Source organism: Plecotus auritus, assembly GCF_963455305.1.
Source record: "Plecotus auritus genome assembly, chromosome: 14".
Lineage (NCBI taxonomy): Eukaryota > Metazoa > Chordata > Mammalia > Chiroptera > Vespertilionidae > Plecotus > Plecotus auritus.
This window is the reverse complement of record NC_137780.1, coordinates 15,679,489-15,703,324: the sequence shown is the minus strand read 5'-3', so window position 1 is coordinate 15,703,324 and position 23,836 is coordinate 15,679,489. Positions and strand designations below refer to the sequence as shown.

The 23,836-nt window shown below is 43.2% G+C and overlaps 1 protein-coding gene across 1 annotated transcript; it reads right to left on the bottom strand.

Annotated features, from left to right (window-relative positions):
- Positions 1 to 348: 348 nt before the first annotated feature.
- SCCPDH (saccharopine dehydrogenase (putative)) lies at positions 349 to 20,693 on the bottom strand. The gene is made up of 12 exons (XM_080651201.1): positions 20,345 to 20,693; positions 18,601 to 18,713; positions 16,312 to 16,392; positions 13,251 to 13,380; positions 10,619 to 10,668; positions 7,599 to 7,729; positions 6,368 to 6,485; positions 5,497 to 5,616; positions 5,350 to 5,406; positions 3,643 to 3,754; positions 1,907 to 1,988; positions 349 to 986 (listed from the first exon to the last, which is right to left on the bottom strand). The coding sequence occupies exons 1-12, from the start codon at positions 20,532 to 20,534 to the stop codon at positions 881 to 883; spliced, it is 1,290 nt and encodes a 429-aa protein (XP_080507327.1). The 5' UTR covers positions 20,535 to 20,693; the 3' UTR covers positions 349 to 880.
- Positions 20,694 to 23,836: the final 3,143 nt, after the last annotated feature.

The following is a 23,836-nucleotide window of genomic DNA, read 5'->3' as shown; positions in this document are numbered from 1 at the left end:
TCTGAGGCTTTAAAGGTTACACACCTGAGGCGTGTTCAGGCCGCTGAGTAAGCAGGGGCTTGACTTAGGGACTGCATTCCTAATCACGTGACCTGCTACCTTAACATGCAGGTCTGTCCGGAAGAGTTAGACCGATTTGCGTAAGAAACCAGGAAGAAGGAAACAGGTGACAACCCCAACTCTTGCTCTCTAAGATGGAAAGCTAGGGAATCAAATAGGATGACACTGAAACTCTCCCAGGGGTGGGGTCCAGGCTGGTGATGTCTGTTGAATACCAGGGCCCAGGGGCTTATGGGAAAGGGGGTACGTGGGAAGCTCGTTTCTACCACCAAATACCAAACACAAAACCACCATTCAATTGACAATCCTTTATTATGCAACTTGGGTAAGTCCAAAATCAATCTGTGTAGATGGGTGAAAACTAAGCTGAAATAACAAAAGTACAGTTTCACTAGGCAAAGGCCCACATGTGCGCAGAGAAACTCATTGGAAAGTAAGATCCACTCAATATCATGGCAAGGAAATCAGCAGTGAGGCCTTGACCAGCCTGGGTGCCTCATTAAGGGATCTGTCAGCAACACAGATAAAGACACCGCCCACCCTCTGATCTGCCAGCTCACTCATAAAAATTGACCATGAATTCTTCAATGAAAAAGTCAGTCAAATATTAGTTCTCTCTCATAAGCAATAAAATCACAAAATCAGCTAAGACTTGAAATTTAGGGTAAGCTAGTAGAATTCCTGCTTTTAATGTGTACATATTTTAGATTTGGTAATCTTTTCCACATAGAGCCAGACAGGCTTACAGAAGAATTTCAAATATCAAATAAAAAAGCTGTTAATTCATGCGCTTTATGACTTTGGAAAAATCTTCAATTGTTTAGACTTCAGAGCTGCTAATGACACTGAATTCAATGCCTCGTTTGTTGAGTCTGTCAATCAACTTTGTTCTGGAGAAAGCGGCTCCAGGTGTGAAGACCCCGCCCCTGGAAGACAAAAATGAGACAGACAATGCACAAAGCAGCCTCCAGCCCTTTCCTCTGCGGAGCTGAGCGGAGTGATTTGCTGAGGGCTAGCTATCAAATCCCTGCACAGCTCAGGAACACCTGTTCCGGTCTGGGCTCCGGGCTCCTGGGGGTTCATTCCTAAACCCAGCCAATGAGCAAGCAGCTGTTACTCAGGAGGAGGCTGGTGCCCAGCAGGGCGCTGATGCAGCGACCAGTGCCTGTCCCCCCACACTGTGCTCAGGGGCACACCCAGGGCCACCCACCGGGAACCGCCCGTTCACAGACAGCCCGCCCACCAGGAGGATAAATAAAGACCTGAGTGGAATAAATTTAGGTAATCAATGATTAATAAAGCATAAAGAGGACTGAAACCGAATGAAATAAGTTTCTTGAAATGTAATGGCCAAATGTAAATGCTAAATATATTCAAAGCGTATACAAGTATTTGAAAAAATTTAATTAGGTTTCACTTTATATAATTTTTCTGTTTATGACTTAACATAACAGGTTTCAGGTCAAACTTATTTACTTCTGAGCTGAGGGCCTATGTTCCTGTGAAGCTGGCCTACTTTTAGGTAGCAGCTAAGTGCTCCAGCAGACAGACCCCTTGATAATCATCTCGCCAGGACGCCAGGAATCAATCACGCTGGTGTCAGCGCGCCCAGGAACTGAAGCCGCCTTACACGGCTCTCAAACGTCTGTCTCCTCTCCATTACCTCTGCTTTTGTTTCCAGAAGCCCATAAGGAATTTTCCTCCTCACAGTTTTAATTTACCTCTATCTCTGTATCAAAGGAACTGTAAATACTCATGTGCAGACCCAATGCCTGAAATCAAATCAAAATAAGCTAAAACGTAACATGAAAAAGCGATCCTCAAATTAGAAGAAAACCATACTTACACGCTAGGAAGATTAGAGACATCATTTAGAAGGGTCATGGCTGCCTGGACCATGGCTATGGGGGTAGCTATATAGCCAGCCTCTGCAGAAAACAGTTGAACAAAGAAAAAGTTTTCATAAAATATGCATTCAAAACGCCCAAAAATCAAATAGTAGGTTTTAGATCTAACTCTAGGTATACAGAATTATCTCAATAAACACTGTTCACTTAATAACAAAAATAGTAATATTTATATAGTACTTAACGAAGTGTTAGGAACTGTATTAAGTGCTTTAAATTTACTAAACTCATTTAATTCTCCTTAGCAATAGTCCTAAGGATAGCACTATTTTTTAAAAAATATATTTTACTGATTTTTTACAGAGAGGAAGGGAGACGGATAGAGAGTCAAAAACATCGATGAGAGAGAAACATCAATCAGCTGCCTCCTGCACACTCGCTACTGGGTATGTGCCCGAAACCAAGGTACATGCCCTTGACTGGAATCGAACCTGGGACCCTTCAATCCGCAGGCCAACGCTCTATCCACTGAGCCAAGCTGGTTAGGGCAGGTTAGCACTATTTTTATCCCCATTTTACAAATGAGGAAACTGAGGCATAGACAGTTTAAGTGACTAGTCCAGGGGTGGGCAAACTTTTTGACTCGAGGGCCACAATGGGTTCTTAAACTGGACCGGAGGGCTGGAACAAAAGCATGGATGGAGTGTTTGTGTGAACTAATATAAATTCAAAGTAAAGGAGCGGAGGGGAGAGCAAGGGAACCCTCCACTCTTCCGGCTCCGCGGGCCGGATAGAACAGCCGAACGGGCCAAATCCGGCCCGAGGGCCGTAGTTTGCCCACAGCTGGACTAGTCCAAACTCACAAAGATAGGCAGTGGCTGAGCCAGAATTTCACTCAGGTAGCTCTTACCCACTACATTGCACTGCCTCTCGACAATAATCAAAGCCAATGATCCTAGGATTTCTTGTTTCTCTATTAACACACTACACTTCACTTAAAAAAGGACTCAATTTCTTAAAAAACAAACCCTGAGTAACTTTAAGAGAAGTCTCACTTCAAGAAGTCACTGTAAGCAGCTGGGGCATTAGTGTTTACACTCCTGTCAGATAATAAAAACACAGTCAACTTATCTTAGTAACCCAGATGGGAATTTGAAAAAAGGGCAAGATACAAAGCTGTCTTTCCATCTTGCTTGATTAAAACTGCAAAACGAACCTCTTGTAACCTATCAGGGATGACAGTAACTAAACTCACAATTACACTATAACTCCTAAGTGGAACTATCTGTATAGTTACCTAAAACTTACAGAAACAGTTCTAGAACTTTTTTGGATGACACTTACTTTTAACAATCTTACAAAAGTTTTTATCCTCCCCAGAAAAATGCACACGTAAGCAGCCATTTTATAAACAATATCAGGGTAATTACAAAGTCCAAAGAAGCCTTGGACCAAACAGATATCAACCAGCCCCTGCTCTTTTTAATATTAAAACCTGCCATACAGAATTACTGAATCATCCTGAAAAAGAAAAACAGAGGGGGAGATACACTAATAAAATTGGATTATACCAATAATTTTAATCCTTCTTTTGACAGAATCATTTATCAGTAATACTTAAATAATTTGTGCAAATATATTTCTAAAATAATTATGTTTTGAAAAGAATAGCATACCACCTTATATTTAACACAATGTAAAATTCCCCAGTATCCTTAAGTCATATGTGAAATACCTGGTCCTTTCACCTGAGTACAAACTCTGATATTGGGTTTGTTATTATCAGTAGAAAAGCCATGGCTGTATCCTTGACCAAAAAATGTCATTGTAAATGAGGCGGCATCAATCTGAGAAAAAGAAACCACACAAATGTTTATTTAAGAAACTAGAGGCCCGGTGCATGAAATTCGTGTGTGTGGGGGGGTCCCTCAGCCCAGCCTGCACCCTCTCCAATCTGGGACCCCTCGAGGGATGTCCGACTGCCTGTTTAGGCCTGATCCTGTCTCACAATCCAGGACTGCTGGCTGCCAACTGCTTGCCTGCCTGCCTGCCTTCCTGATTGCCCCTACCCGCTTCTGCCTGCCAGCCTGATCACCCCCTAACCACTCCCTTGCCAGCCTGATTGATGTCTAACTGCTCCCCTGCCAGCCTGTTTGCCCCCAACTTCCCTCCTCTGCTGGCCTGGTCACCCCTAACTGCCCTCCCCTGCAGGCTTGATCGCCCCCAACTGCCCTCCCTTGCAGGCCCGGTCCGTCCCAACTGCCCTCCCCTGCTGGCCTGATAGCCCACAACTGCCCTCCCTTGCAGGCCTGGTCCCTCCCAACTGCCCTCCCCTGCTGGCCATCTTGTGGTGGCCATCTTGTGTCCACATGGGGGCAGGATCTTTGACCACATGGGGACAGCCATCTTGTGTGTTGGAGTGATGGTCTATCTGCATATTACTCTTTTATTAGATAGGATAGAGGCCTGGTGCATGAGTGGCGACCAGCTGGATTGCCCTGAAGGGTGTCCCGGATCAGGGTGGGGTTCCCTTGGGGCGTGGGGCGGCCTGGGTGAGGAGCCTGTGGTGGTTTGCAGGCTGGCCACGTCCCCTGGTGATCCAAGCGGAGGCCCTGGTATGTGGGATTTATTTATCTTGTACAATTGAAACTTTGTAGCCTTAAGCAGAGGCCTGGGCTGGCCAGGGTGTGCGGAAAGCTTGGCTTCCTCCATCGCCGGGGAAACCCAAGCCTCCTTCCTGCTCTCTCCGTGGCTGCAGCAATCTTGGTTGGGTTAATTTGCATACTCACTCCTGATTGGCTGGTGGGCATGGCGGAGTGATAGTTAATTTGCATATTACTCTTTTATTAGATAGGATATGTAATTTTCCCCATAGCAAAATCTAACCTATTATTCTGCTTCATATGAGATATTTTCAATAGATAAAAATATCAATTTTCTATCTGTCAGAATATGCTGTTATCCTTTAAGCATGGAGCAAAAATTAATTCTTTGAAGATGAAGTTTTGAAGACTGGTGTGATGCTGGGGGGGGAGGTGACTAGGAACAAGGACAAGATAAAGATGAGTCTTATGTTGTGGCTTACAGGATAGCACCACTAAAATAGGCAGTTTTAGGGCAAATGCTGCAGGTACTTTTTAATTTAGGTTGATAGCATATGATCATCTGGTTTTAGGTATCTGTTTGAGGTGCGAAGATAAAAATAGCCAGCAAGTAATTTATTATTGTTCCATTTAGAGCTGTAATATTGGAGATAATACCCACTTCTAGAGGTGTTTGAGAAGATTAAGTAATCTAATTTATGTGAAGAATGTAAAGGGCATCTGTTGCATAGCAAGTGCTCCATCAGGTCTTAGTTGTTATTGTCACTGCATTGAGGAAAAGTTAAAAAACAAAGAAAAAAACATTATTGTAGAGACATGAACACAAAAGAAAGAGTTACCTGTTTTTGTGTTGGACCTTGTTTTGAAAAATAACCAAAGGAGAAGAGCCATGGAAACTAAAGGGGGGAAAACAACAGCCCTCAGTGAGATATTTTAAAACTCATGGAAAATACTTTGAGATCCAATTTCATGAACACATCACTTACTTTTACGAGAAGCTGCCTTCCAATGCCAAACTTCACAAAGAATAAAAAGAAAAGCCCTGCAAACATCAGCTTCATCACAGAGGCGATGCCTCCCACTGTGACGTAAGCAGCATACTGAACCTGGAGGAGAATGTGTCAGAGGTGACTCTCGTTAGAGGAATGTCAGCTCTTATAACTTGCTCTGACGTCGGAAATACTGAACAAGAGCGGTTTCCACTTTATGACTATGTTATGCTCTCAAAGCTTGTTCAGGAACCAGACATTGGGAGCATATTTTTAAAAGAAATCGTTGCGAATACTAATTAGCTTCCTCTCTTGAACACAAAGGACCACATGGTCCATATAGAAAGTTCAATCACATACGGAACTGAGCAATTAGACATGATAGAACATAGACTAAACTTATCACCTGTTCTATAAGAAAATACTCCGATCTTTTAACCTGAGATAGTGCCTCTTCAAGTCTCAGCAGATGGAGCCATTGCGTGCTTCCCTCAGAAAAAGGAGTAGGGTGATACTCAGAGGCAGCAAGGAGGGAAGAAGAGAACCCAGACATCTGCACAAGCACAGAAGAGGATTCCAGCTGCTGACTGTCGGGTTTACGAACCAGGATTTCCTGTGCTGACCTTGCTGCTGTTGTGTTCCATTAAAGTATTCAGCAGGCCAGATGTGAACTATGGGGGGAGGCTACTACCACCCCATAACATGCAAAATGCTCTACACTACTGACTCTCAACTTCCAGAAACGAAACACACATTCTCTAGCTATTTCTTTTTTGGCTTTATAAACATAAAAATCCTAATTAAACTGTAGGGAAACTATAACAAACATAGAATGCTCTTTATTAAAAAATAAATCATGTACACTTACAGGTAATTGCTCTAAATTTTCATGCAAGTAACGTTGAGTTCGCTTCACAACAGACACATCCGCTCCCAGGAAAGGAATGGAGTAACTGTTGAGCTCTCTGCAGTAAGAGACTGGCCACCTGCAAGACACACACATGCTGCATTTTCTCCAATGGCAGTGACCACAACTTTAGCTGGCACATTTCTGAATAAACGTTTTAACTTTTCTCGAGGCAGTAATAACAATGAAGATGGCAGAGCTGCTCTTAATTAGTATTTCAGCATTTGTCCTTTATTCTCTACACCTGCACCCAAACATGAGGCCAGCGAACAAGGAGTATTCTTCACACCGTGGGCACTTAATACGTGTAGTTTACCTATGTTTCACCCCATTAATCTCACAGGACAATGATAAAAAGAACACTCATTTCAACAGCCAAACTCTGAGGTTAGAGTTCTTACAAATAAATGCTATTCACATGTTGACTGATTAAGCTACATGAAATTATCACACTTTAAGTTGATAGTTTTACTGTACAAAATTAAATTGATGTTTAATTTTGATATCAATACTGAAAAGTCAAAACATTTTTTCCAAGGGTATAAATGTATTATTTTATTTATTTATTAATGAATATTTTTCCCATTGGTTTTTAGAGGCTGGAAGGGAAGGAGGAGGCAGGGGGAGAGAGAGGAACATTGATTGGTTGCCTCCTACATGCGCCCCCAGGGATTGAACCTGCAACACAGGTATTTACCCTTGACCAGGAATCAAACCTGCCATCCTTAGTCCAAGGGCTGACGCTCTAACCACTGCGAGGAACCCGGCCAGGGCCAAATGTGTTATTATATACTAGAGGCCCAGTGCATGAAATTCATGCACAGGTAGGGTCCCTCGCACCTGCCAGCTGCCGGCCAGGGATTCCCTTCCCCAGCTACCTGCTGCCGGCCAGAGCCTCCATCCATTCCGTGCTGCCCCGTGGTGGTCAGCGCACATCACAGCAAGCAACTGACCTCCCGGTTGGTCAAACTCCAGAGGGGACACTTTGCATATTAGGCTTTTATATATGTAGATGACGTACTTAAGCTTAGGGTAAGGTATTAATTATATTTTATTTATCTTTGAGAACAATTCTGGACTTACTACAAACTAGCCTCCAACCTTTTCTTAGTAGCATACTTTATTAATAGCCAGATCAACACAAAACAGTTAGACTAGATATACTAAAAAATAGATTTTTGAACTAATATACCTTCTTTTTAATTTTGCACCAACAATTGGGACAGGTTTCAGATTTGACTGATTTCGTAGGTTTTTCAATTGATTCTGATTTCCAAAACCATAAACTGCTGACTTCCAGGTACCATCATGAATGCACAACCCCTAATAAAATAATTAAAGAGTTAAAGAAACACGTCTTAAGAAATAATTATTAAAATGTAAAACCAAATAAGTTATAATTGGCACAAAGAACAGTTCACCTCTATTTATGCAAGGCATAATCCATTTGATAATTTTGAGATGAATTTCCATGACCCGCTAGGCAGCAATAACACTCATTATTTTGGTCACATTCAATATTTACATAAACAAATGCCCTTTCTTCTTCCCTTCTACCATTATTTATGCTCTTTTCAATAAGCCATTGTATTTCACTTCATAATTTTCACTCAACTGACCATATTCCTTCAAAATTAGCTTCTCTAATCCATATTCTTATGTTGATTCCTTAAAATTTCAACATATAACCTGGCCAATGTGGCTCAGTGGTTGAGTGTCGAACCAGGAGGTAATGGTTCAATTCCCAGTCAGGGCACATGCCCGGGTTGTGGGCTCCATCCCCAGTAGAGGGCATGCAGGAGGCAGCAGATCAATGATTTTTCTCTCATCATTGATGTTTCTATCTCTCTCTTCCTCTCCCTTCCTCTCTAAAATCAATAAAAAAAATTTTTTTTAATTATTAAAAACAGGAGAAATGAGTGGCAGAAAGGAGAGCACAGGTGAAGAAGTAATCCTGGGACTTACTGTCCCAGTGCTGAACCTTCTTTACCCTAACATCTAGGTGGGCCTTTTAATTCTCTATTATGTAAATATTCAGACTTAATTTATAATTTTGATTGTACATAACTGTATCATGTCCTGCCTTATATGTTGTTTAGAAACATTCAAAACCAACTTTGTAACAAGACTTTGAAAGAGGAATATCGGTAAGGCAGATGTGAAGATACTGTTGATTGCTAATAAGCAGAATAAGGGAGACAATAACACCATCAGAAGAGTCAGGTTTTTAATATCTTAGCTTTGATGACAATGAAAGGCAAAGAATCACAATACCAGATATCAAACTATACCACAAAGCCATTATAACCAAAACAGCCTGGTACTGCCACAAGAATAGGCATATAGGCCAATGGATCAGAATAGCGACCACAGAAATTGACTCACACCATTACCGTCAAATAATATTTGACAAAGGAGGCAAGAACATACAATGGAGGAAAGACAGCCTCTTCAACAAATGGTGTTGGGAAAACTGGACAGAAACATGCAAAAAGATGAAACTGGACCACCAACTTATACTATACACAAGAATAAACTCAAAATGGAAAAAAGACTTAAATGTAAGGCATGAAACCATAAAATCTTAAAAGAAAACATAGGCAGTAAAATCTCAGACATCTCATGTAGTAGAGTTTTTGCCAATATATCGCCTAGGGCAAAGGAAACTTAGAAGAAAATAAACAAATGAGACTACATCAAAATAAAATGCTTTTGCACAACAAGAGAAACCACCATCAAAACAAAAAGGGAACCCACTGTATGGGAGAACATATTTACCAACAATACAGCTGATAAGGGATTAACATAAAAAAAATATGAGGTACTCATACAACTCAACAAAAGGAAGACAAACAATCCAATTAAAAAATGGGCAGAAGACCTGAATAGACAAGTCTCCAAAGAGGACACACAAATGGCCAAGAGACATATGAAAAAAAGTCCAAAGTCACTAATCATCCGAGAAATGCAAATTAAAACCACAAAAAGAAACCACCTCACACCTGTCAGAATGGCTACTATCAACAACTCAACAGATGACATATGCTGGCGAGGATGTGGAGAAAAAGGAACCCTCGTACACTGCTGGGGGAACGCAGACTGGTGCAGCCATCATGGAAAACAGTATGAAATTTCCTCAAATAATTAAAAATGGAACTTCCATTTGAGCCAGCAATCCTGCTTCTGAGAATATATCCTAAAGCCCTAAAACACCAATCAGAAAGAACATATGCACCCCTATGTTCATAGCAGTGTTATTTACAATAGCTAAGATTTGGAAACAGCCCAAGTGCCCATCAGTATCCTCTACAATAAAAGGCTAATATGCAAATAGACCGAACTGTGGAACCGAACAGGTTGCTATGACGTGCACTGACCACCAGGGGGTATGCGCGGAACATAGCGGGTATTGACAACAGGCAGCAGAGCGTGGAACATGGCAGGCATCGGCCACAGCGGGATGGTGGAGCAGGTGAGCAGGGGCGCCAGACCAAGGTGGGGTGCTGGTCGTGGTCATTGGGGCAAGCATCTAGTGGTTATTGAAAATTCTTTGCTCCCGCGTGCCGCAGTCCCACCCAGCACTCGCACCCACTGTCGGTGCCAAGCGCTGGCCCCGATTGCTCGGTGCAGTCAGCGGGCCCATAGTCTATATATATAAAAGCCTGCAACCTTGGTGTATCTAACCAACTGAGCCACATGGTCAGGGCTGAATGAACAAATACTTAGGAAGCCTAACGTCAGACACCACTGGCCATAAAGTACTATCACAAACATGGTCTCTTCCCAGAAAGGCAACTATCTTATGTTCCCAAATAGACTGTAAATGTATTTATATCATACATTTCTTGTTTGGTCACGAAAGCACCTAACCCCAAGTTAGGCACATAACAAAACGCACCGACTCTGTACTAAGGAGGTAACTGTCTTGGCTGACAACATTTACTGTAGAACAACCATAGAAACTTCAGTTAGGATCATGGGAATTCATTCTAATATACCAAATTGTGCAGTTGTTTTAAAAATAAATTCTATTCTTAGGTCAAAGGAATTCTCAGCAATCTAGTATCTTTATTTTTTTTTTAAATTAAACACAGGGACTTTCATACACTAAAAAGTACAAATATATGTATAATTTAATTAATTTAAATATTTTCTTAAGAAGCATGTTTTTAGTATTAACTTAGAAAGCACTTGACAAACAGGAAAACTAACCTCAGGTCCTGAATTTATAGTCAGGAAACTTTCCACCGCAGTCAAAGTACCTACAAAGAGTAGGAAAATGGTCAACGTAAATCAAATAAAATCTATTTGCCAGGGCAGTAACAATGAACGATTCCTAGTCATTCAGGGACTGCTTTTACTAAGCCTACAGCTGATATAGTCAGAAAATCAATACTGGAAACAGTTTTATTATGTTTGTGTAAACAGAGTTAAAAGGCAGCTGAACCAGGTAAATTGTCAAAGAGTAGTTTAGCATAAACTCTATCTGCGTGTACTGACAAAGTATTTGTTAGTATTCAAACCGACGCTAAAAATCTCCCAATAAGGCAACAATTCAGCTCACTCATTCTGGAAGGTCAGCAGGACATAGTTCTGAAAAGTACTTCTATGGGAATTATTTGGTTTTCCAATATGACAGCTTTTAAGAATACTTATTAATAGTGACATACAATTAATGTACAGAAAACCTATCAAAATGGCCTTTGTGATGACTTGTAAAATATTGCAGTAAGACGTTTCAAATGGAATAAAAATATAATAAGTATAAAGTAAAAATAGAAAACCAAAACCAGGAAAAAGGGGAGAAATCAATTATATTAACCATGAGAACTAATATATAGGCATAGTGATCAAGTATTTAATTAATCTTTGAAATTCTCCAGAGCAGTAAGACAAGAGAAAAACATAGGGCTGTATCTCAAAATCTGATAAAAATATCAGTTTCATAAGAGACAGTGTTCCTAAGTTTAATTCCAAGAAAAAATTAAAACATGGTACTCAGAAAAGTTGACACTGGGAAAAATAATGAACCATGTCATCAACGATGATGCTACAGCAGGAGAGAACTATAGCCCCATAAATGTCAGTAGTCTGACCTCTGACAAGAACCAAGAACAGATCATTAAGGTGTATCACAATAGAGATGATTGGAAGGGCTGTTAGGAGAATGTAGCCTGAATATGTGGCTCTGTGATCTAACCCCTCTTAAGAAGGAACATGGACCACTAAAGCTGTATGCCATAAAATGTGGACCACCTGCATAAAAAATCAGCTAGGATAATTGTTAAAATTCTGACTCCTAGGTTTTAGTATCTGAAAAAAAGTTTTTAAACAGTTTAAAGTATTAGTTCTCCCTTAAAAAGAAAAGAAAAAGACCTATTTAAAGTAACAAAAACTTTTAAATATTTGGGAATAACTTCAATAAGATATATGTAGGATTATCATGAAGAAAACGTCTAAACTTTACAGACTTAAAGGACAACAGAGACATATCTGGTCTATGGATTGAAAGACTAAATATTTTAAAGATGCTCAATTCATGTTTTTCTTTTTATTGGGTATGATTCCAGTGTTGTATCATTAAGTATGATGTTGGCTATTGCTCTCTGACATTTATTAAGAAATTATTCTATTCTTCAATTTCTAAAACTGTAATCAGCACATGACATGAACTTTCAAATCAGTTATCAAGATGGATGTATAGCTTTCACCTCTGATATTCTGATGTTATAATTACATAACTTCCTAATAAATCTTTACCTTGATATATTCTTCTAAAACGTCACTCGATATTTATTAAAATTTTATTTAGCATTTTCTTTTTACAACCTCTTTCACAAGCAAGACTGACTTTAGCCTTCTTTCTTTTTTTTTAATGTGTGCTATCTTGGTTGGGCTTCAGTTTCAGAGTTAACTTTTAAATATAAACTGGAACACTTTCCATCTTTCTAAGCTCTAGAATAGTTTGTGTGGTACTGGAATTCTCTTTTTAGGTCATTTTCTAAATGAATACTTTCAAAATATGCATGATATTAGTAATTTCCATGTTTTACCAAACTCTTAATGATGTTTTCTATTCTTAAATTATTGCCTCCAGTTTATAAATGGGGTAAAAAAGATATCAAAAACTTTGTTCAATGCTTTCTAGCTTTGTTGGTTAAAAAATTAAAACCTTTGACTATAATACCTATATAAATCATAATTTAAAATGTGTTAATTCATAAACAAAGCAAATTTGAATTTATAATGGCTCCCAAATTTTTTTCCTAGAAATTTTACAGCTGTAACCATAAAGGAATTGAGACAACGGATACTTCTTCACTTTAGAACACTTACACTACTATCCGTATCTCAGAAAAACCAACAGTGTCAACAGCATCCTATCCAATGAAAGGCCAGGGACCAGAAGCACAACCACCGGAACGACCGCTCGAGCAGTCGCCATGAGGTGCGTTAACCACCTCTTGGTCCCTCCTTCCCCTCCTCCCACCCCCGCCGCCCAGAGAGCAGCAGCTCATGGCGGCGAGCAGACGGGGCAGGGCTACTCGTGGCTCCCTGTGGCAGCGAGCAGGCGGGGCAGGGCGGCTTGTGGCTCGCGGTGGCGGGCGGCGGGCGGGGCAGCGAGCAGCAGCAAGCAGAGGTGAGCTACACGTGCACGAAATCGTGTGCTGGGCCTCTAGTTTTATAATAAGCTTAGCTCTACTAAAAACAAAGCATGTGTTTTAACATTACCCATTTATAGATGTTTCTTTTCTCTATCAACCAGATTTTAATTCACCATTAATTGCAAACATGAAGGCTTTCTACTGTTAAATTCAACTATTGTGAATTGATTAATAATTACCATTAATTTTACTGCTGGTATATATTACTCCCATATCTGCTGGAATGGAGTCAAAGCCACTGCTTCCAATGATATAAACCCCTTTTTCTGCAGCTTTCTCATGATACTTCCAATACATTAGTTCCAGAAACTAAAAATTCAGGACAAAAGATCTGAGTCAGAGCTATATAGAAACATCTCAACCAGTATTAAGTGATTACCTTTAAAGACAAAAGAACTAACCTTTGAAAATGCTAACCAATATGGCTCTGTGGAGAAATATTAACTGTCAACACGTTTTTCATTTATTTAGCCAACATTTACCACATGTGCAGATGCTGATCTGATTACTGACACTATTACTTTTTCAGAATGACTTCTAAATGCAAAAGTAATACCTCTATAAAAATAACTATTAACACAGAAAAAATATAAAGAAAGCAAAAAAAGTTACACCAAATCAATTACCGAGATGAATGTCATTACAGATCTATATCTATGCATGCATACTTATAAAAAGAAAAATGGAGTGGCAGGAAAGGAGGGAATGTGAGAAGAAAACAATGTCTATTCAAACCCTTTGCCTATTTTTAAAAATTACTTGAACCCTGGCCGGTGTAGCTGAGTGGATAGAGCGTCGGCCTGCGGACTGAAAGGTCCCGGGTTTGATTCCAGTGAAGGGCACATGCCCAGGTTGCGGCTCGATCCCCAGCAGGGGGTGTGCAGGAGGCAGCCGATCCATGATTCTCTCCCATTGTTGATGTTTCTATCTCTCTCTTCCTCTCCCTTCTCTGAAATTGATAAAAATATATTTTAAAAATAAATAAAATAAAAATTACTTGTTTTTTTTAGAACAGTTTTAGATTTACAGAAACCTTCAGTAGTAGAGTTCCCAAGTACCACCCACCCAGTTTCTATCAGTACATCTTTTACATTATTTGTTACAATCAATAAAGCAAAATTGATACATTATCATTAGCCAAAGTCCACACTTTATTCAGATTCTTTAGCTTTTACCTAAAGTTGTTTTTCTGTTCCAGGACTCCAGCCAGGACAGTATTACATTTACTGTCATGCCCACTTAAGATCCTTTTGACTATGACAGACTCTCCTTGTTTTGTATGAACTGGACAGTTTTGAGGAGTATTGATCAGGTACTTTGTAGAATGCCCCTCTATTGGAATTTATTGCAAGTTTTCTCATGACGACGCTGGAGTTATAGGTTTTTGAAAGGAAGATCATGGGGGTATAGGGTGCCATGTCATGACACCATATCAAAAGTACATACTATCAACAGTTTATCACTGTTGATGTTGACTTTTAATACCTGGCTGAGAAAGTGTTTTTCAGGTTTTTCCATTGTAATGTTATTCACTTTTCCCCCTCCTTTCCATACTGTATTCTTTGGAAGGAAGTGACTATGAGAGGCCCACACTTAGGAGTAAGGAATTATAACCCCATAATCCCCCGAGGGCAGAGTAGCTACATAACTAATTTGGAATTTAAAAAAATGTACTGTTTTTATTGATTTCAGAGAGAGAGAAAGGGAGAGGGAGAGAGAAACATCAATGATGAGAATCATGGATCAGCTGCCTCCTGCACGCCCCCTACTGGAGATTGAGCCTGCAACCTGGCATGTGCCCCATCTAGGAATCGAACCATGACCTCCTGGTTCATATCGATGCTCAACCACTGAGCCACGCTATTTGGAATTCTGCACAAATTTGTCTCTTCTCATCCTTTTGCCCATTTTATTTTATTTTATTTATTTTTAAAATATATTTTATATTGATTTTTTACAAAGAGGAAGGGAGAGGGATAGAGAGTTAGAAACATCGATGAGAGAGAAACATCGACCAGCTGCCTCCTGCAACTCCCTACTGGGTACATGCCCTTGACTAGAATCGAACCTGTGACCCTTGAGTCCGCAGGCCGACGCTCTATCCACTGAGCCCAACCAGTTAGGGCCTTTTGCCCATTTTAATTGGTGTCTCTCAATTTGTATTATGACTTAAGAGTTCTTTATATATCTGGATCGTTATTAGGTTTTTATATTACTTTTATGGTAGCTTATAAGTTTTTCACCATTTTCTCTGCTCTGGAATATTTTTAAATAATATAGGAGTCCCAAATGGTTTGGCTCAGTGGATAGAGCGTCGGCCTGCAGACTGAAGGGTCCCAGGTTTGATTCCGGTCAAAGACACATGCCTGGGTTGCGGGCTTGATCCCCAGTAGGGGGCATGCAGGAGGCAGCCAATCAATGATTCTCTCTCATCACTGATGTTTCTATCTCTCCCTCTCCCTCTCTGAAATCAATAAAAACTATTTTAAAAAAAATAATAATATAGGAATTGGTTTTGTTTCGTTCATGTTTCCTACCTCTTCATGAATAAACTTTGGTAATTTATACTTTCCTGGTATTTTCCAATATACATTAACAATCAATAAACTCTAAGTAGGTACTATATCGGCACACTGATGGTAGCAACCAGTAGACTAGCGGTTACAGCTTTAAAGTAGCTTAGTGCTATGAACACATCGCTCCCTGCAGTCAGGCAAACCTCAATTCAAGTTCTAGTTTTTCTGCTTACTAGTTGCATGACTCTGAACAAGTTACTTAACCTTTTTAAGGTTCAATTTTCTCGTCTATAAAACAGGGAAAAGATGGTACTTACTTTCTAGGAATGGTGAAAGGTTACAGATGATGTTTATTTAGCACATTGTCTGGCATGTGGCCAGCATTCAATGAATATGAACATTTAAACTTTTTATGTTGAGGGGATTTTACTTTTTTTTCTGTAATGTTGTAAAGGTATCTGATTTTAAAAAGGGAATTTATAATGAAAGATACCAAATAAGATTCCAAGAATTACTCAGAGCACACTGTTTTAATTAATTCAGATTGTAGGGAAGGAAAAATGCCCAGCTTAGTGTACTCCTGGGAGTGCAATGGAGTACCCGCCCTAAACACCAAGGAGGAGTCACCCCTTCTAGAATGTCTGCAAAATGGCATTGAATATTTCCCACTTTCACAGAAAATTAGGCTATTAATTCTGGTGGGTTTTTTTCTCAGTTTACATACCTGAGGTTCTCCAGAGATGTCAATGCAGCTAGTTCCATTTTCAATACATGCTTTTACTACAGGTTCTCCATAAAATCGATACTGGGGGAATAGAGAAGACCAACAATTTACTCTTACTTAGGAAATGTAAATGAATGAAATACCATTCTGTTTGGAAGTACACTCTTGGTTATGAAGAAATCAAATATTAATAAAGTAGCCTAAAGATATGCAAAGGTGTAAGCAAGGGGCTCCCCAGGATACCTGAAGCACAGGGTAGTCAAGGGGAATGTAAGTGATGAGTCTAGAAACACTTGGGCCATATCAGGAAGGACCCTCGTTGCCATGCTATTGACACTGAACTTCATCTGTTCTGACAGCTTCCATTTTCATAGTAAGAATCAACAACAAACCTCCAAACTCATAGACACAGACAATACGGTGATTACCATTGGGAAAGGGAGGGTGGAGGAGGCAGAAGCGGGAAAAGGGGGGAATAAATGGTGACGGAAGGAGGCCTGACTTTAGGTGGTGAACACAATAAAATACAGATGATGTTTTATAGCATTGTACACTTAAAACACATGATTTTATTAAGCAATGTCACCCCAATAAATTCAACAAAATAGTTTTTAAAATCACCAGATAACAGTGAGGAAAAAGAGACAGGATGCTAAAAGTGTGAGGAAAAAGTTGTAAAACTGCTGCTTCGGCCCTAGCAGATTTGGCTCAATGGATAGAGCATCAGGCCCTCAGACTGAAGGGTCCTGGGTTCGATTCCAGTCGAGGGCACATACTTCAGGTGCAGGCTCAATCTCCAGCCTGCGGGAGGCAACCAATCGATGTTTCTCTCTCTGTCCCTCCCACTTTCTTCCACTCTCTCTAAGAATCAATGGGAAATACCCTTGGGTGTGGATTAACAAAAACCAAAACAAGAAACGGTGCTTCAAAGAGCAGGAGGAAGAATACCCGCCTAGGAATGGGGCAGAATCGCTGGAGGTGCTGAGGTGTAGGTCACATATTTCAAGGGACCTGTTGGCATGGAGATGCATTTTTCCCAGCCATGCTGGGTTACTCAGGTAAAGAGTAAGCAGAGATCCGGAATACCAGGACTGGGTTTTTTCCAGGGCACTGGGAGGAAAGGGCAAAGGCGCTGGCTGAAGGTGTATATAAGAGTAATTCAAGCAAAGGACCAGAGAACCTAAGATAGTTAAGAATGAGATAAATCTAAATAAACAACTTAGGTACATTTTTATGTGATAACAAAACTTCCTGCTTCCATTTTTTAAATTACCAACAATTTTCTAGATGCGTGGTGTTCCAGTGTTTTGTTAACTGTGATGGCTTCCTCAGATCAGCCAAGGTCACCAACACCCACCGTTCCACATGCCAAGTGCTTCTTTCACCTCCAGTTAGTGCAAGAGCAAAAGCTGGTGGTTCCTCTCTCAATACACTCTGAACTCGCCGCCTCTAACACTCCTACCCTGTGCTTGGCTTGCTCGGACGCCCTTCCCTCAAACACTCACAGGGTTTACTTCCTCACTTCCTGTCTCCAGGCCAATGTCAATTCCTCACAGAGCTCTTCCCTGACCATCCACAGACACTGATGTTTATTCTCCTTCAAAGCCTCTACCAACTACCTACTATTATAACCTTATTTTCCTGTCTCTCCCCCTGGACTGCAAGCTCTGTGAGAGATTCTGTTTGTTCACCATTATGTTGCAGGTACCTTGACTAATGCATTTACATTCAGGAGTAGGCAATAGCAGGTTTATAGTTGTGAGAACATTAAACATAGAGTTTACTCTTGCATTGTTAATTTGTAAACCTACTTTATTAGTTACCATAAACCTACTTTTGCCCACCCCTGTATAAAAAGCATTCAATAAATACTGAACAAATGAATGAGTCTTTTTCAATCTCTAGTTTTATACATTTTTTTTAACAAATATATTTGTATAGTAATGCAGAAAAATAATTTGTAATAAATAAGAAGTATATTAGGAGAACATGCTCCAACATTTTTTACTTAAAGGAGCATACAGTAAAGGGAGGAAAAAAAAGATTGCCAACTATAGCTGTAAATAATCAACAAACAAAACAACCCAGCACACATTCCTTGAGTGTGGATTCACAGAGGTCTGACCCGTCTTGGAGATTTTGGTCCTATCTGTTTGCTGACCACAAAAAGTGAAAACGCCCCATAAAGGGTGAAGGCCCTGCCCTCAGGATCCTCGGGAATAGAAAGCAGAAGCCTGTGCTGGAGGTGAATAGTTCTTTGTTCTAACCAAAGGAGGGCTGATTACTTACTGGTCCTACACAGTTGAGGACAATGGTTGCCTGTTTGGCCATTTCATCCAGTGAGGCCGGATTGGTGATATCACAAATTATTATCCCAACTTCAGATGGGAGTGTTGGTCTTCCTGAAATAAGAAATAAATCACTTTAAGTGAATCCCAAGCAGTATTAGATCTCCCAGATCTTCTTTTTATAGGAATCACTGACAGCAAAATCCTGAAAGCTAACTCTCAGTCAAACAAAAGATAAAGCTGTTTTTAGCCAGGTAATAAAAAAAAAAAAAAAAAAAAAAAGGAAAAGGCTATAGGAGCCCTAACCGGTTTGGCTCATTAGATAGAGCATTGGCCTGCGGACTGAAAGGTCCCAGGTTCGATTCCGGTCAGGGGCATTTATCTTGGTTGCGGGCACATCCCCAGTAGGAGGTGTGCAGGCGGCAGCTGATCGATGTTTCTAACTCTCTATCCCTCTCCATTCCTCTGTAAAAAATCAATAAAATATATTTTTTAAAAAAGGCTATGAGAAAAATGGAGTTAATGCTAACGGTGACTAAAAACATGACTAACCTTAAAAAAACAAATTTAACACAAGTAATGTGTAAATGACAATCTTGTGTAAAATGATAATTTTATGATCATCCATATACTGAATATTGTTCTGACATCCTCTCTGCTAATAATTTATTATAACAAAAATTTCTCAACAACTATTTTTTTTTATTATTGATTTCAGAGAGGAAGGGAGAAGGAGAGGGAGAGAAACATCAATGATGACGGTCCACACTCAACCACACCAGCCGGGCAGGTCCTCCATTGGGTAGAGGCAGCAGGAAGGGCTGTGGGCGAGTGGCAAGATGGTATCATCTGTCAGTGACCACAAACAACTCCATGCTACATTCCCACCACAACCAGGGCTCTGTGTGGGATGAGGAGGAAGTGAGATGGGGTGGCTCAGTGGTTGAGCATGGACCATGAACCAGGAGGTCAGGGTCCAGTTCCCAGTCGGGGCACGTGCCCGGTTTGTGGGCTGGGGGGAGGGGGGAGGGGCGGGGGACGGGCAGGAGGCAGCAGATGGATGTTTCTCTCCCTCTCCCTTCCTCTCTCTGAAGTCAGTAACACATACAAAAGCGGGATGAAAACTGAACAGAAGAATACAGCACACCGAGAACTCTAACAGGGGCTGAGTCTGCGGAAGGGGAGACAAGGGTGGAAGAAGCCTAATTGAAAGGCTCCCCCGAGTCCTAAATTAATGTCTCCCCGACCTGGGGCCTGTCGGGGCCTGGGGGCCCGTCGCTCTCTCCCCCGGCCCTCACAACAGGGCCTGGCAGGAGAGACCACGCAGGACCGGCGCGGGGTGGATGCCCGGAGCGCACACACGGTGGGCGGCGTGGAACAGTGAGCCTGCGGGAGGATCTTAGGAGCAAAATAAACAAACAAGAGCCACAACCACGTCACCAGCGGAACTCCGGCTTCCTCTCCCACCTCCGACCCCAGGCGAGGACACCCTTGAAGAAACCAAACCCCCGGGCCTCCCGCTCTAGGGTGGACCGGGCGGGAAAGAAAAAACTCAAGTTCTGACTCCTCCGCCAGGGGGGCTCCCAAACCGAAGGAACAATTCAAAATGTGGAAAGAAACGGGCTCCTTTTAACGAGGGGAGAACGAAGCCGCCGCTGGCGGGGCGGGAAGGACAACGCCCCTGCTGGCGGCGGGAGCCCCGGGCCGGGAGAAGGGGTCGCCGGCCGCGTCGCCCGCCCCTTTACCCAGTTTCTGGGCCGCCCTCTCCAGCACTCGCTGCAGCTTCTCCCGGGAGCGGCCCGCCACAGCCCAGGCCAAGCGGGAGCTCCCCTCCGGGTCCATCTGCTCCCGGGCCACCTCCTCGGTCACGAACTGGCCGGTGAAGCCAGAGGCACCGAACACCACCAGGTGGAAAGGCCTCTGCCTGGTCGCCATGACGAGCGCACAGCGAGCCGCGGCCCGAGGCGGGCTGAGTCCGCGGCGCCTGCGCCTCAGGCAGCGACGCGAGTCCCGCGCGCAGCAACCGCCTCCCCGGGCCACCGCCGCCGCCGCCGCCTCTGCTTGCACGCCGCGCTCCCGATGCCCCTCGCGCGCCGCCGCGCAGAGGCCCCGCCCCCGCCGCGCAGAGGCCCCGCCCCACCCACCCTTCCCCACCAATCCGCTTCCAGGACTGGCAGGAGCGGACAGCGGCCCTTCCTCCGTCGCGTCCCCTCGGTGGCCCCCGCTCTGCTCAGACCGCCGGGGGCTCGCACCCGAGGCGGCGGCTTTGGCAGCAGCCCGTTATGTTTGTTGCAAGAAGGGGTGCGCAAAGAAGAGTTTGTGCCCCCCAGCATCGACCTATGGGCCAGGCGGTCACGCTTCGATTCTGGTCGGAGCACATGCGGGTGTTGCGGGCTCCATCCCCAGCGTGGGGCCTGCAGGAGGCAGCGGATCATGGATTCTCTCTCATTGATGTTTCTCTCTTCCTCCCTCTCCCTTCCTCTCTGAAATCAATAAATACATATATCTTTTAAAAGAGTTGGAGAAAACCTGATGATTGGAGGGGGCTGCCCACACCAAGACACCGTTCTGGTTTCGAAGCACGTTGGACAAGTGATGTCTGGATGTGGGGTCTCCACGGAGCGTCTCAGCCCTGCCCAGGGCCTGACTGCGGCGGCGCAGGGCAGCAAGCCCCGTGGTCAGACCCTCGGAGACCCCTCTTCAAGGTTGGTGGGGAGATAATTCCCGGAAGTATCCTGCCATTTGAGCTGCAAAGTAAAATGAATGGTGGTTCAGGAAATCCTCAAAATGCACTCTGGGATCCATTAGGCGGACAGCAGGTGTGGGCATGACCTGCCCTGGGAAATGGTATGGCAGTTATGGCTAATGTGAGGGGAAGACGTAATGGGAAACGCACAAGGAAAGCAGCTGACACAAATCAGAAATTCCCTCCTGCTACAAAATTTTATTTATTTATTTATTTATTTATTTTTAAAAACTTTTTTTTAATATATTTTATTGATATTTTACAGAGAGGAAGGGAGAAGGATAGAGAGCTAGAAACATCGATGAGAGAGAAACATCGATCAGCTGCCTCCTGCACACCTCCCACTGGGGATGTGCCCGCAACCACAGTACATGCCCTTGACCGGAATCGAACCTGGGACCCTTGAGTCCGCAGGCCGACGCTCTATCCACTGAGCCAAACCGGTTTTGGCCTGCTACAAAATTTTAGAACACGCGGTCTTAGCACAATGAATGTTGCAAAATACTCAAACATGGGCCCATCTCCCCATACCCAGTCCTTTACCAATCTCTGTGCGTCATGCCTCAACGTGGTGGTTCTGGGGGATCTTCACAAGGTAGTTTCTGTAAAATAGAGGAAGCCAAAATCATATAGAGTCAGCTCAAGCAGTTTTAGTATAAAGGGGAAAAAGAGAAAAAGGGCAAAAGTTGGAAGAAGAAAGGACATCAAGAGAAATTTGTTTGTTTTTTGGTGCTTGTTTACTGATGCAAATTATCCAGGAGGGAGGGGGAAAGAGAGATAGAGAGAGGGAGAGAGAGAGAGAGAGAGAAATTGATGATTAGGGAGAAAAAGGGAAAGTGCTGGGGGATATCCTCCTATCTAATAGAAGAGTAATATGCAAATTAGCCATCACTCTGCTACACCCACAAGCCATGCCCACCAGCCACGCCCACCAGTTAATCAGGAGTGAGTATGCAAATTAACCCAGCCAAGATGGCTGCAGCGGGAGAGAGGAGGAGGGAGGCTTGGGTTTCCCCTGCGATGGAGGAAGCCAAGCTTTCTGCACACCCTGGCCATTCCAGGCCTGCACTCCAGGCTACAAAGTTTCAATTACAGAAGATAAATAAATCCCAACAAAAATGGCAGCAGCCACAGAGCTGGAGAGAGCAGGAGGCTAGGGTTGCCCCTGGCGATGGAGGAAGCCAAGCTTCTGAAGCCCTGGCCTGCCTTGGCCTCCGCTTAAGGCTACAAAGTTTCAATTATAGAAGATAAATAAATCCCAGATACCAGGGCCTCCCCTTGAGTCGCCGGGGGACGTGGCTGGCCTGAAAACCACCACAGGCCCCTCGCCCAGGCTGCCCCACGCCCCAAGGGAACCCCCACCCTGACCCGGGACACCCTTCAGGGCAATCCAGCTGGTCGCCACCCATGCACCAGGCCTCTATCCTATCTAATAAAAGAGTAATATGCAAATTGACCATCACTCCAACACACAAGATTGCTGCCCCCATGTGGTCAAAGATGGCTGCCCCCATGTGGACTCAAGATGGCCACCACAGGATGGCCAGCAGAGGAGGGCAGTTGGGAGGAACCGGGCTTGCAGGGGAGGGCAGTTAGGGGTGACCAGGCCTGCAGGGGAGGGCAGTTAGGGGTGACCAAGCCTGCAGGAGAGGGCAGTTAGGGGCAAACAGGCTGGCAGGGGAGCAGTTAGGCATCAATCAGGCTGGCAGGGAAGTGGTTAGGGGGTGATCAGGCTGGCAGGCAGAAGCGGTTAGGGGCAATCAGGATGGCAGGCAGGCGAGCAGTTGGGAGCCAGCAGTCCTGGATTATGAGAGGGATGTCCGACTGCCCGTTTAGGCCCGATCCCACCAGGGACATCCCTCAAGGGGTCCCAGATTGGAGAGGGTATAGGCTGGGCTGAGGGACACCACCCCACCCCCCGACCCCCGTGCACAAATTTCGTGCACCAGGCCTCTAGTCCTTAAATAAAAGACAGGGTAGGACAGTGCACACATGGATCCTGAACAGCGTGTCAATGATATTAGGGAGAAGTTAGAGCATTTGGGCATCAGTGCAGGGAGACGCATAGGTGTAGCCGTGAGAACTTGGGCAAGTTCTCTTCTGATTGTGTAACTTTCTGTAGTGCAGTAGAAAGCCACGCCTCTATGCCAGCGTGAGGCTTGAGGAAATAGAATCAAGAATGAAGGGGTCAGTTAGGAGGGTGGGAGGACTAATGATGGTCCAGGGAAAGACGTGCCCCCTCTCCTGAGATGAGCAATTATAGATTTAAAGCAAGACTGGCTGGCCATGGGTGTTTTCTCAGCCGTGCTCAGCTGTGAAGGTGTTCAGTAAGCAGAGAGTTGGAGTCAAACAAAATTATGGCCCAAGCCAAGCAATGTGATGAAGCAAGAAGTGATGTCTCAGGCTTCTGATCACAATCATGTGTTTGGGCTTGTCTTCTACTTAACAGAAATGGGATCTCTCTCTCTCTCTCTCTCTCTCTCTCTCTCTC